General features: G+C 39.0%; 1 protein-coding gene across 9 annotated transcripts in view; it reads left to right on the top strand.

Moving 5' to 3' along the window:
* NLGN1 (neuroligin 1) overlaps positions 1–14588 on the top strand; it is a 383440-nt gene that overhangs the window by 76083 nt on the left and 292769 nt on the right. For 5 of the 9 annotated variants that reach the window (XM_083848864.1, XM_083848867.1, XM_083848865.1 and 2 more), the window contains exon 2: positions 4679–5484. In XM_083848864.1, the coding sequence (XP_083704990.1) occupies positions 4992–5484 (493 nt within the window). In that variant the 5' untranslated portion in view covers positions 4679–4991. Of the gene's footprint in view, positions 1–4678; positions 5485–5925; positions 5986–14588 lie in introns of all 9 variants that reach the window. The other 4 variants (XM_083848861.1, XM_083848862.1, XM_083848857.1 and 1 more) reach the window with 1 other exon arrangement.

The following is a 14588-nucleotide window of genomic DNA, read 5'->3' as shown; positions in this document are numbered from 1 at the left end:
CACTTATATTTTTTACTAATTTGGTTGGAAGGTTTTGTGTACAAAATGTAACGTTAAATAGAGGCAAATGTGAGAATCACATTGAGGGATCAGAGTCTCTGATCTGTGAGTGATATATTTGCACAGCTTGAAGCGTTTGGAAATCCTTACTACTGGGTTGTTTGTGGACCTGTGTAGCATAACACTTGTAATCTCATACTAATGTGGGGTGGGCCTGTGACCCCATCAGAATAACGTCTTGTACCTTTGTTGGCAATCTCAGCAAAGGCTGTGCATTTCAATAGGTTTGGATTTGTGGCTGCTTTCTGAAGCTAACCAGACCTGTGTCTTTCCAAGGTCTGTGCAATTCAGGGTTGCAGTCTCCTCTATTATTACTGCATACCCCTGCTTTTTAAAACACAAATAGTTCATCTTCTGATCTAACCACATATAAATCTCTTCACCAAGCATTAATGGAAGTACCCAAGAGCAGGGTCTGTTTCTAAATCTTTACTGGTACACAGAGAAAAAATGTACCGTATTTGATACAATGCTTCCTTTGCTAACTTGAAATGGGAGAGAAGAGATAGGAAATTCCATGATGCATCTCTTGAGGATTTGCCCGATCGTGTTGACAGTTGGTCTGTCACACCGATCTGGTGTTCACCCTGGGTTGGAGTTGTCCCTTTAATGGCTCTGTTTCGCTGGCCATGTTCCTGTGTGGGATTATAGCCTATTTTAGAACACAGATTTCCTTTTAGAGACGTGAAACATCTTTGGGCTCTTAGTCCTAAGTAGAGACTGTTGTAAGGAAAAACGGATGCAAATGTAGTTGGTTCTGCAAAACTGTATTTGTGTTTTGAGATGAAGCAGCATTGTGCGGCGTTCAAAACTCTTACAATCACTTTCTGTGAATACTTGTGCAATTGGGATTTACTGGCAAAATGGAAGTGGAAAGGAATTTTTAAGCATGAATATCAAATCATGGAGTACATCTTCAGCTAAAAGAAAACAGCCGGTGCTGTAAAGATATCGTAATAATGCCTGGCATATGGCCAGAAGCCTTGGGTCCCACTGAAGGTTTTATTAATCCGTTGGAGCTATTGACAGGTGGTTCAGTTCAAGACATCCCTTAAGATTTGAAGCTCTGTGCACGAGTAACAAAGAGGAGCTTGGCTGCCGCAGTTAGCAGCAGATGCGACCTGTTGTGGGATGCCCAGTGTCATTGGAAATGCAAAGGTGCTCTGAAGTTATCTTGGACTGTTCGCTCCCCGGCATACTAAATGCTGCTCTAAAGTATTTCAGCATTGGAGCTATAAAGTAATTCAAATTCAGAAGGGAAGATAATAAAATAATGGATGACAGAAAAAACCTCTGTATAGCATAGACTGTTCCAAAGACCGTGAAAGACTTTATCAAATACCTTTTACAGTAGAATTCATTTGCGTTACCACAGGGAACAATTGTGATCCTCACATCTAGACAATAATAAAATCTGAAAATGCTTCTCCTCCTCCTCCGGTCCAGTTTTCTGATGCCGAAGCTTTATACCTTGGCCCAAATTGATCATCATTACTCTTTAGTTTATTCTACTGCCCATCTCCCTGATCATTCCTCCTCCTGTTTATTGCTTCTGCCTCCACCAATTCCTGATCAGTCATTTGAAGTCCAGATACCAGAGGAAAGTCCTGTATAGATCATCTGCTGGAGGACTAAGGAAAACTTCGTCCAACATTGATGCTGAGCAACTGACATGCTCCAGTCTGGCATCCCTGCTTTGCCTTTCCACCTAGTGCTGGATGTAAAATTTTGGCATGAAAGTCTCCAAAGATTTGAGTAATCTCAGTCTCCTGATTTGCGTGAGTTTGTGTTTATAATGTAGCATCAGGGCAGCCAGCAACACGCTCGAATGTCTGACCTCTCTGAGTCTCAGCAATAAACTGTTACTTAATCATTGAGAAAGAAAAGCTTGTGGGGAAAAACACAAGCCTACAATTCAAGTTACAAACACAATGCAAATCTGTTGATTCCAACTCTGCAAGTGCTTTACAATTTACTGCCCTGTATAGCCTATACATCTATTTGCCGAAGCTAGCTAGTGCCCAAGAGTTAATTAATCAGGATAGCCAAACATTTTAGTCTTACCAGTTTAGTCTCATTTCTGTCTTAGAGCAAAACTTGTTTCATGTAAGGCAAAACAGAACTTTCAATCACAGCAGAGATGTTCAGCTGAAACAGAGAAACAGATTATAGACAAGTTTAAAACTATAGCCCAGCTCTATGATTTGCTTTGAATTTACATAAATAATAATTTTACTTTAGAATAAGTTAAAGGAAGAAGTGTTGCCCCGGTCTTGCAGTCTGAAATATGTCTCTGTTCTGATTAACTCATGCAATTTCCAACATCGTTGTTAAAACTTACCACTTTAGGTACCAAAAGTGTGTTACAAAATTGTCTTTGACTTGAAAACAGGTCTAAGACTTTGAGGGTGATAGTGCTAGATGAATTGTTAGTAGCATCTTGGTCATTTTCCACATTCAGCTGTGGAAAACTCAGCAGCCTGAAATGAAGATACTACTGGGCACATCTATGTTGAATTCGGTTTCTCCTCAGACCTTCCCCAGAGCATGCCATTTCTCAGCAGAGCTGCTGAGATTCAGTTCCTACTATTTGCAAGTGGAGAGACCTCAGAGTTTTAAAAAGAGCACAGAGTGACAGAAATAAAAAATACATGTTTTTAAGACGTAATGGAAAAGGTTAAATATATGGAGGTTTGGAACATGACTGAGGAATAGGCGTCCATCTTCCCATGACCTACTATTCCATGACTGCACATCGGCACAGAAGAGCAGAATTGTACTAGGTGCCTTCTGCTCCAGCACGTGTCTACGTCCTCTGTCTTTACTTTTTCTCAAGTGATATCCTACTACCTGTAAAATTTGAAATGCAACAAAGCAACAATCTTCTGAGAGGTAATTGTCTTGATGCCAGTCTGTGTGCAAGTTTATTGAACGAAATGTAAACACGTACATTAACTTTGGGGAATTATTTTCTGCAGCTAAATTGGTGTGCTTCCAGCAAACACTGAGAATTTGAAGCTGGAGAGTGAAGGATATAAGGCTGTTTGTTAATGCAGTTTCACAGTGAAGGTGTTAGAATTAGCAGAGAAAGAAAGGGAGAGAGAAAATTGTGGAAAAGCTTCATCTATCTCCTTATTGCCTCCTGAGATAGATTGTTCAGAGCTAAAGGAACACTAGACATGAACCAAATCTCCTGCTGTCCTATATAGCTTTTACAATCTCCTTTTTAATAACCCAAACTGCAGGGTAGTCTGACTATTAGACAAGCCGTTCCTTTGAATTCTCTCTACAATGTGTATAGACATGATAAAAAAACAATTCTCATTAAAGCTGCCAATGCTATTCAAAAGCAGGTGGTTTAAAATGTTTCCTATGCAAAGCAAAACACATTTCTTGTGTTTTACACACTGCTTAATAGGGAGCGTAAAATTACACCGCTATGTTGTGTATCACACTGCATTTTAAATAATAGAATATTGTAAATCGTGTTAGAAATATGTTTAACATGAATATGGAAGATATAATGATATGCACTGAGCAATTTTCAGAAGTGCTGGAACACAGCCTTGTGTGACAACCTCTGAGCTAACACAGTTGAAAATAGAATCTGGAATTTGAGATTATGCAGTCCCTGATCCTAACTGATTATTTTTCTAGGGTACTGTTCAGTCGGCATGCGGGTGGGTATATGGATTTCTACTGTCCTATGGGAATGTTTATTGTTTATATTGTAAATTTTGGATGGTAGGAAATGCGTGCATTGATTGTGTGTTTTCATTTGTGAGTAGTTTAAAAGCAGTACAGGATTGGTCTGAAGTAAAAATTGTGATATACAGCTCCATCACTCAAGTGCCTGTTGATACCCTTTTCCAGATCATTTTTTTTTTTTTAAATGCTGAGGTCCAATCATACTTCTGTGCAAATTCAGAGTTTGCCATTCACTTCGGTGGGAGCAGATTGTGGACCTTCATTGCTGTTGTGAGTCTTTCACTCTGCCAAAAATTCAGGTGTTTTTCGTTAGCTGTCAGCAAACTGTGGGGAAACAAATACCATAGAAAGTATGGTAATTTATGTTATTCTTATAAAAATATGGTGGTTGCCTTAATGTTTGAATCAGAGGTTGTATTTAAAATAAGCAAACAAATGTTTGTATTCTAATCTGCCTTTGGTGAAATAAAATGCTTAGAGTCTTCAGTATGCCTATCTTAATTTCACTCTTTTGCTTTAAAAAATAATTCCATTCTTTTTGATAACTAAACTTGTGCAAACAAGGTGAAAATTGATTATAAGATGATTCGCTTAAATAAAATATTAACGCAAACACTTATTTAATTGGGCCTGACAGCAAAGTGCTTGTTCTTGAAAAGTTGAAGTTTAAAAATGCATTTTCTGTCAGACCTGTTTCTTCTGGAAAACCTCTGTAAATTCAGCAGGTGACATTATAGATAATCCAGTAATCAGTGCTTCACCCGCCATCTCATGGTACCATAAACTAGTGCAATTTTACTTACACGACTCTAGCAGCTATTAATGTATGCACATAACTTGTGAAACACCTAGTTATCACTCTGCTCATATTAGCTCTTTCATACTAATGATTTATTTTCATTTTCTCCAGGATATAGACCTGCGGCTAACTGGATTTGATTTATAAGAGGGGATTCTGCAGTAAATGGCCGCTCTCTTCATATTGCTGCTATGGAAAACAGAATTGTCAATAGGATGTAGTCTGATAAATAGTGCTGAGTGAAGATGCAGCTTCAATAAGTGTGAAATCAATGGAAGATACTTACCGCATGAAAAGCCTTTTGAGATTTTTCTGACAGGCTCCTATTTAGGAAACTTGATCTGTTTCCTTTGGTTGCCCTCTTTTTACACCAGTGGATACAAATAAGATTGCTTCATTGTAGTCACACAACTAATGTGGGACCATGGCCTTTCCAAGATCCATGTGGCTGAACTGTGTATGGAGAGCGATGATAGTCCGCCTGTTACACATGGGATTGAATGCCACTTTTGCTTTCTCTATACTTGGATTTTTGCTTCACGCTGCAGCTGTGTCCTCCCAAAAATTGGATGATACCAACCCAGTGGTGACCACCAACTTTGGCAAGATAAGAGGGATTAAGAAGGAACTAAATAATGAAATTTTGGGGCCTGTTATTCAGTTTCTTGGGGTTCCGTATGCTGCCCCTCCAACAGGGGAGCGCCGCTTCCAACCTCCTGAGCCTCCGTCTCCCTGGGCAGATATCAAAAATACCACTCAGTTTGCTCCAGTGTGTCCCCAGAACATTATAGAAGGCAGGTTGCCTGAAGTCATGCTTCCCGTGTGGTTTACTAATAACTTGGATGTAGTTTCCACCTATGTACAAGATCAGAATGAAGACTGCCTCTATTTAAATATCTATGTCCCAACTGAGGATGGTGAGTTAACAACAGGCGAAACAGGGAGATCTTTTTATTTTCCTGTTCTACGTTCTAACAATATTAATTCATGTGTACCGTTAGCGTGCATGGCTTTCTTTGTTTGCATGCCAGCATATTACATGTATGCATGCTGCTTTTCTTTGTATGCATCTGTCCTTTTATTATTTTTTTAAAATTTTCTGTCTACACTCGTTGTTTTTTTTTCTCCCACAGCACGTGTATTTTTAGGTCAAAGTTGGTACCTAATTCTCATTGCCACCCACTGACTTCTGGGAAGATGCATCAACATCTTATCCATTGCATGTGCAGGCACAAGAGGTTGAGATTCTTCCGCACCTAATAAAGCAGGTCATATTTAAGTTAGATAGTGGTGTTGCATGCTCCTACTGTCTGTGACGGAGCTCCATGTTATTTTCTAGTCTTCTATTCATTTTTCAGTCAAAAGAATATCCAAGGAATGTGCCAGAAAACCCGGCAAGAAAATTTGTAGAAAAGGAGGTATGTATACAGTGGACAAAAAAAAAATGGGGGAAAAATCGAAACCTTGCAAAGGAAGAACATATAATGCAGCTGAAAGAGGCTGATTTGCTGATGCTATGACGTGAACAGTTAGGGGCTATTTGTCCTAACAAAGCCAGAAAAGTATTTAAAGAGAGGACTGTGTAAAGCTGATGAGAAGATAACATTTGTAAAGCCTAAACTCAGTTGCACTGATCATCTCTCTTTCACTGTCTTAAGCTGACCCTATTGGCAGCTTCTCTGTCTTGGCCTCATGGTTTAGAGGAGTGTCTGTCCCTCATACGTTGACACCTTATGTTGTATATGCATGCACTGGAGGTGGCTCTCATGCCTGGGGGCCACTGAAGTTGGTGACCCAACTCCACAGGTCTATAACCCAGTGGTGTTGCAAAACGGCTATTAGGAATCGTAGCAAAGCAGAACTGAAAATCCGCATTGACTTCCTACCTGATGCACTCTATTTTCTTGGACCAGCGTTAACTTTCCTGGAACGTTTTTGTGAAGCACTTCTGTTCCTTTACACATTTCGAAAAGTGAGTGCTGATTTCCTGTATTTTGTGATTACGGCTCTCTTTGTAAAAGTGAAAGTCTCTTAATAGGGATGAAGAGAAATGTTGAAATATTGTGACATGATACTTTGGAAACTAGGCTGCTCTGGAAGCTTTGGAAACTTGGCTTCTACTGTTTTAGTATTACCATGGGAGAATTTGCAGATTTCTTTGTGGACATTTGCAAATTCCCAAAGCAATTGATACGTGACATAGAAGGTATGGATTTTGGTATTGTTTTGAAGCAGGTATTTGGTAACTACTTTAAAGTACTAATTTTGTACTACTGTACACATTTGTTTTGTAACAAGTTATTTTTCTTTATTATATCTATAATAATGTGCTGTGTAACAATTGGACTCCATTTGAATTTAGAGCACTTAGGGTAAACAGAACAGTGGAAATATACAATTATCTATTATCTGGAATCCATATTTTTAATATAAGTTGCTATTTGTTGCTGCCACTCCAGAAAAATGCATTTTAGGAAAGTGTCGTAGCAGGAAATTGTTCCAGCTCTATTAACTCAGATTAGTTTTTTAAGGCCATATCTAGGCATCTAAATGAAGGTGGCCTTATTTTCCAAGGTTTTTTTGCTCTTGCAGTTCCCACTGACTGTTAATTGCAGTTAGTTGTTAATTATTAATTGTTAATTGGAGTCGCTCAGTGTATGCTTTTTTAGATGTCTAAATCCACTTTCAGTAACTTAAGGCAGTTCCATTTGTTTTTAAAGTGTTGGGCTTTGAGTCAACTGCTGATGTTTCTATTGGGGATTTTTTTCTCACTGCTGTAAAATACAGTTGTTTAAGCTGTATTCCCAAAGTTGGAAACAAAGATAATCAGGGTACGGTGAGCAACGTCACTTCTTCACACATCATTCAAGTTAGAATAACTGCTGTCATTTATATGCATTCAATTAATGTGCAATGCTGCAGCAGTTATTACGCAGTTCATCAAGCGTGTGTAATTAGCTGAGCAACTTTCACTTCCTATCACCCAGACGCTGATTCACAAAGTCATAAATAAAGATGCAGATCTCCATCATTGTTCTCAGAAAGCATATTTTCCTATGAGAGGATATTTAAAAAAAAATCAGAAAAAAAAAGCAAAAATAAAGGGAAGGAGAGCCCAGTAGATGACAGAGTCATGTTTATTGTCCTGTGAGCCTGAAGGAGAATAAAGAGAGAGTTATTTGAAATTCAGTAGGTGCCTTGCCAGTCAAATTCATTGCACATAACAGCACAATAAAGAGCAGCAGAAGCCTACTTTTCTCGCTGACAAGTGCAGAGAACTCCTGAATACCTTTAGCCTGGGCAGTTGGCAGAGCCGTAGTCATCCTTGTTCTTGGAGTAGCTCACCCTCTGCTCACCCATATGCAGCCTCGAGTTACCCTTGGCCTGGATTGCCTTCAAACCTAGTAGTAAAATGAATCATGTTGTAGAACAAAGTTGCAATAGAGTAAGGGCATTTTACTAGCAACACTAGCTTGGAAATGGCATGCAATGGTTTTGTATGAGAAGGAAGAAAGGAACAATACTGCCTCTTTTGCTGGATTTAGTTTGGAGTCATTTCATTACACTTAGTGAAGAAAGTTACTAAAAAGAGAAAATAGGAAAGTGAGAGACAGATTTTGATACCATCTGCTTAATTAATAGAGGATATATAAATTAGAAGTGACCACACCAACAGTACACTATCTTATATACTGTTCAGTGCTTTCTTATTATGTGAAATAGATTTTATTAGATAAACAAATTAGTAGCTATATTTAATTGTCAGCTGAGGGACATGAGGAAATTAAAAATTTTGATGAACAGGAAGTAATCTGATGAAGATGGATGTAGAAATGAAAGCAATTTTATCTGCAAGTCATGCTAGATGTTGTAATGGGAATTATAACCATTACCATGTGTTGGTGGGATTTTGATATGTGCGCTGCAGAGACTACAAAATGATAGGATGGGAGCTGGGTGAAAAAGAAGGAGGCAATATAGCATGATTTCTGCTCAGTATCATTGCTTATATTTCAGTATATTACATTTTCAGTTTACTGATTCAGCAAGTAATGGAAGATCATATGTTTTCATGTCTTTTGCTTATCATGTAGAATCATATATGTGAAGGTCAGAGGTTGCTAATTCTGTTATGGGTATGCATACAAGCAGAATACCTCTATTTGCTAGGGCTGGCTTTACAAAATCTTTATAAATGCATCTAATTAATTTTGTGTTATTTTCTTAGAGGCTAGACTCCACAGTTGTAAGTTCTAATGGAATTGAGATTATATCCTAGATAACACCATTTTACTCACTGATATTAATTACATTGTTGATCATGTGGTACTTCCTGAATCTCTTTGATGATGCAAACTTTTGCATAATTTCTAGGAAACAGCTGAACAGTTTTGCACTCTGTTTAGTGTTTCTAATATCTATTTTACATTTATAGTCAAAGCATGAATATTTTACTTGTGATCCAGAATGGCAGGGTAACGTATTATCTCTTAGGAGGATTGTACATTCTACTTTAGCTGCAAGCTTCTGTTTTTTCAATGCCATATATCCCGCATACCCACCTCTTTGCATTGCAAGAGTTTGGACTGTGAATTTCCTACTTTAAACTCTAACAACAATTATAAAAAGGAATTTTGAAAATCATCACTGGTGTGACCACTAAAAGGAAGCCCAGATATGTATTCTGCACTTGGGATGACAGTGTGCCTTTTGCTAGGAACCTGTACAAAAGCATTCGTATTGCCTGAAGATTTCTGAATGTGAAGATGTGAAAGAGTGATTTTCATAGAAAATATGATATATGCTGGATATCATGGAATTAGTTTGGGAGACATTAGTGTTTGTAGGAGAATTGGGAGTGGAATAAGGAAAGAAATCACTTGATCTGTACTTTTATGTTTAGGAATTACCAGTGGCCAGGAGACTGCCCAACATCAGTGACTTCGCATGTGGATTCTGTTTCTTATTCTAGTCAGTGCAGTGAATAAATTTTAAATGCAAAGAATCATGATCTGAACTATCTCATTTGAGAGTGTAGTATGAGACAGCTCTATTAATATTTATGCCTCCTAATGGGCTACTTGATTTTCAGAGAGCAAAGCTCCTACCACCATACTTTCTGGGTTATGGCTGTGATTACTATGGATGCATAGGAACGTATATACATACATACAAATACACTCTCAGAAATGAAACAAAAATCACAGTGCTATCATCTCATCCTGCACTGAACATTCATTGTTTTCCATAGAGAATATCTTACATCAATTGTGATTCATAAATGGCACAGATAACTTCAAGGCTTTTAAGCCTAGCAACATGAAACATTTTTCATAAATCTAGGAAGATATGAAAAGAGTCCAATTTAGCCTGTTACCCTTTGCTTCTGTCGGATGTTTGTTCCAGGTCTGTATTTACCTCAGAACTGTTTGACTTACAATCCAGTTTTGGAAGAAGAATTTAATGCAACCTATACAGTTGCATGGCCATTATTAAATAAACTTCTTTCCATACTCCTTTTTCAGCTCTGAAATCAATGGGAAAAGCACAAGTACCTGGTGAAATGTGTATTTACACTGGCAAAATTTATTGGTTGATTATCAGGTTCTTTTTTTTCTAAATATCAAAGTGATGGAATTGTAGATGCCATACTGTTGAAAAATGATTGAGATATTCTTTCTCCACAGTCATATGAACGAAAAGAAGGAAGTCTAAGGTGTGTGCTTCCACCACTGCAGGCTCAGCTTTGTCGAATTACGTTGCATTGCCAGTGGGCTAAGAACATGCATTTGCAGACCATTTCCAGGGCTTGTGGTGACTTGAAAGTGAGTGTCAAAGCCCATAGAGACGCTTCAGTGCTTATTTGGTGTATAGCAACAACAGGATGTATATTTTGCATTAGGCTGCTTCAAAAAATCATAATGAATGATTTGCCTGTAATATATTTGTGTCATAGTTGCCTGTACGCATTGAAGTTTTGCCCCCATTCATCCTTGCTGGCTCCTCCAACTCATTCTGCCCTCATGAGGCCGGTACTCATCCCTGCAGGCACAGATGTAGTCCCTGATCCCGAACGCTGGTGCTATCTGCTGAAACACCAAGATTGCTCCATTTTTCTGTTCCTTTTTGAAGCACTGTGTTCCTGTTTTTCATTCCTCAGATACCACAGCGGTATTTCCTATTATACTAGTAATACATTGAAGAAGATAATGAAGCAAACATTGTCTTGTACAGACCTTTTCATCCTTTCACAATCTAAAGCTGTTAGTGTCAGTTAGCAGCATTTTTCAAAGATGTGCAGTAGGTTTATGTCATATTTGAAATAACATAAAATGCTTAAACTCTGATGTACTTTCCACAGTCCTCTTTCTGGGTGAGCCAATGCTTGACAATAGAAGATTTTGCAGAGTGCATTTTAAGACTCCAGTCATCTTAAATGCCATCAGCACTGGTCAAAGTCCTCCCTAAATGTCTAGTTGTTCAGGCCCTGAGCTCTTGCTGACCACAAAGTCATCGTGCTTTCATTGTTTTGCTCATACACCTTGACAGTGCTTATAGCTCTATCAGGTCTTAAATTCTGATCTAATTCCATTCCTTGTCCATTATTTTACTGCTTGCTTTTCATTTTCTACATCCTCCCACACAAAGGCTCTAAAATAGTGCTGTTTCCCTGCTAATACTAAGTCAGATAAAACAGCTTTGCGCTTCTTCCCATTGACTTTCTTGTGTTGGGCCAGTTGTAACCAGCAAATAACTGTGCTGTGGTTATCCTTTCAATCTGCTCTTTTCTAATTTAGCATATAAAGACAGATTGGGCAAAGTTTTAGAAGAAATAGCTACAGAAGTATGTTTGTGCATTTTCAGAGGGAATTTTTGAGTAACTCACATGACTTTTGGATAACTGCGATTTTCTGCTTGCTTTTTTGTCATTGTTTTTTCCTGTACTGTCTTGTTATTCCTTTGCTCTTCTCTGTGTTCATGCCCTTCATTTTTTTTCCCTTATAATACACATGGATACAAACATTTTTAGTGTTCCTTGCATATTTTTTGAAGCTTGAAACATGATGTCAAGCCATTCTTAAAGATCATCTCAATTATGATGTTAATAATCCTCTTATAACTTGAATATTGCTCCAGTATAATTCTATTTTTTTCCCAAATTCTTTTCACTTGTGATTCTTTAACCCTCTTCATTTTCACTTACTTTATGTTGTCAAATATATATGTCTCCTCTACTTTGATACATAGAATATTATTAATTATATTCTGCATTCAGAACCCCACTGCTTTAATGAGCTTAACATAAATGAGATTTGTTTGGGGGATATCAATCCATTTCCTTCTGTTTTAGTTTTAATATCTTATATATTACTTTCTCATGCTTCTAATAACGAAGTTTTATCCTAAAGAGAAGCAGCCCCAAACAATACAAGACTAAGAGAAGTGGGACAAAGCTGACATTAAGCTATGTTTGCACCTGTCTTCTAATGCATCACGTTTCTGGCCATAACCAGCTTCCTTGGGGCTGCTATAAGTGAATGCAGAGATTGCCAGAGGTACAGAAACTGTACAGTGCAGGTGCTGGAGCTGTTTTCCCTTCCAGAGTTTTGCTGTGATGTCAAACTTCAGCAGCAACAGTAAATCATGTTGCTAATTCCTCTGCTGTGGGAATTCTTCTAATATTCCTTCATGCTATCAGAGCAGTAATCAGAATCTGCCCTGCTGGAGTTTTTCAATGGGCTTTTTACTGAGGATGGCTTTTGCCTTTCCTATTCATACTGCTAGTGCAGTAAATGCACAGTGAGTTTAGTCTTAGGTATGTGTTTGAGGAGAAGGAAAATTACCTTGCTGAAGAATTTCTGGGTCTTCAGCTGTCAAAGCCCTGGAAGTCTTTTATTGAAATTGCCTTGTAAAGGTCTGTCTACCAAGGAAGGCAGGGGGAGAAAAAAATCTCCTGCAGGTTTTCTCTGTTAGCCAGCAGATTTGACCCAAAAGATGCATTTTGGGAGAAGATCATAGACGGTATGACTGGTAAGCTATAGCAGCAGCTGCGCTGGAGTGCTGTGCCCTGAAGGAGGGCTGGCAGTCCCTCAGCAGCTGTCAGGGCCTGCACGTGGGCCTTTTCCTGAGTATTTTGTGGTGGTCCAGGATCTGTCCCTTTATGGCAGCAGAGGAATTAGAAGACAGTTTGTATGCTGTTGTGGGTGCTGTTCATATTTTCTTTCTTTTGATGGTAATTTACAATTCAATGTCTTGTGAGATGCTCAGTTATCACATAGGATAATTAGGTTTGGGCTATATTTATGGCAGTGTTTTGGGATCAGGCCCTGAGGCAGCAAAATACTGAGGTCTCTCTGTATGATTTAATATTTGCTTAAATAATTTTTTTATCCTTATACTATTTTATAACGTGTGGAAAAATCATATTATCATACATAAAGAGAGAATTTAGTAAGTCAAAATCTATAGGAGAGACAGCCGTTTATTGTTTGTATTTGTTTTCTGGCAAGCTTCCATTTGTTAAATTTCACCCTTTTTGTAAAGGCCTTCTTTAATTATTAGCTGAAAATCAGGTATTTATGTAATTATCATAATTATATCTACACATCTAGTGTACTTGCAATTATTTCATTAAAAATTGTAATTATTATACAATTATAGGGGATAATGACGTCCTTGTAACATGTTGCAGAAGCCCTAATTAAATGGTGGCATAAATGAATTGGAAGTGATTTTGAAGTTTTGAATATTGTTTTATCAGAAATATCAGAAGTGATTCATCCACATTATGATCTGGCAGTAAAACCCCTCCAAAGTTATTTTGAGAAAAGATTTCACAGAGCTCATGGAAAAGGATTTGTCTCTATTGCCTTTCTGTCATTACTTTCTGTTCTCTATATTCCTACACCTAAAAATTGTCTGCAGATATTTAATGGAGAGGGGCATTGTGTAAGATGAAGATTGCACAGCTTGCTGAATCTTTCTAGAAGGCTCAGCCCAGAGCAAAATAGGATCTATGTGAAAGCACAGCCTGTACTTAGACAGAGGGAAAAACCTATCCAACAGTTGGTTCAAGATGATGAAAAAAGAAAAAAATATAAGGAGGCTTTCCTTACATGCTGAGTTTTGATGATCTGCCTGGATATCGGGATGTCCAAATGCTGCAGCTCCAGGTGCTGGGGGATGAGAGAAGGAAATTCTTGTGGTAGCCCAGGTCTGTGTGATGCTCTCAGTGCAGGAGGTGCCTCAAGTGGTGTGGATACAGGGGAGCCCTACAGAACATCTCCCCTTCTGTCCCCCGGCGTGGGTGGGAATGATGGGCAGGGATAGCATATGCCAGAATGGCTTCCAAATGGCTACCGAAACCTCAAGATCACAGATTTCTCATCTTCTGTCACGTCAACTTTCCGTGGCGTACAGATGATCTCTCTTCTCCCACTTCAGTTAATTTTAAAAGTAACTGGAAATGGCAGGGAGGCATATGCAATTTTTAGGCTTATTTCATCATTCGGTGATTTGAAATAAGTGACTGGTGTACAACGGAGTACCCGTGGCGTGACTGGCAACCAGGCAGCCACCCTCACCACCACACCCACCCTGGTTTTGCTGCTAACGCCAGCACCCCGCTGGCAGGCTGTGGCTCAGGGCAGACCGCAGCCACGCACGGCCCAGCCGGAGGGGCCCCAGTCCCTCGTGCACCGGCTGCTTACCTCCCACCCGCCACCTGGAGCTCCTCCTCCAGCCTTTGCTCCCAGTTTTGCTAGGGCTGTGACTCATGCCCATTCCTCTTAGTTACTTTAGATGCATTCAGGCAGGTTCGACAAACCTCTTGTTTAATTCGCTTGGTTCACGTCAGTTCGTTTTTACCCAAGCTTGGTCAATGGGGGCTTACAGGATCTACTCTACTTCAGGAGGTCCCACAAAAGGATGGGAGCAAACCTCCAAGAGGCAGGAGATCCCGGAGCTGCTAAAAGATCATCTCTCCGTGGCCAGAAGGGCTCCCTGGTTGCACTATCCTGTG

Source organism: Anser anser (genome assembly GCF_964211835.1).
Source record: "Anser anser genome assembly, chromosome: 9".
NCBI classification, from domain to species: domain Eukaryota; kingdom Metazoa; phylum Chordata; class Aves; order Anseriformes; family Anatidae; genus Anser; species Anser anser.
Note: the sequence above shows the minus strand (reverse complement) of the source record. Positions and strands in the feature narration are given on the sequence as shown.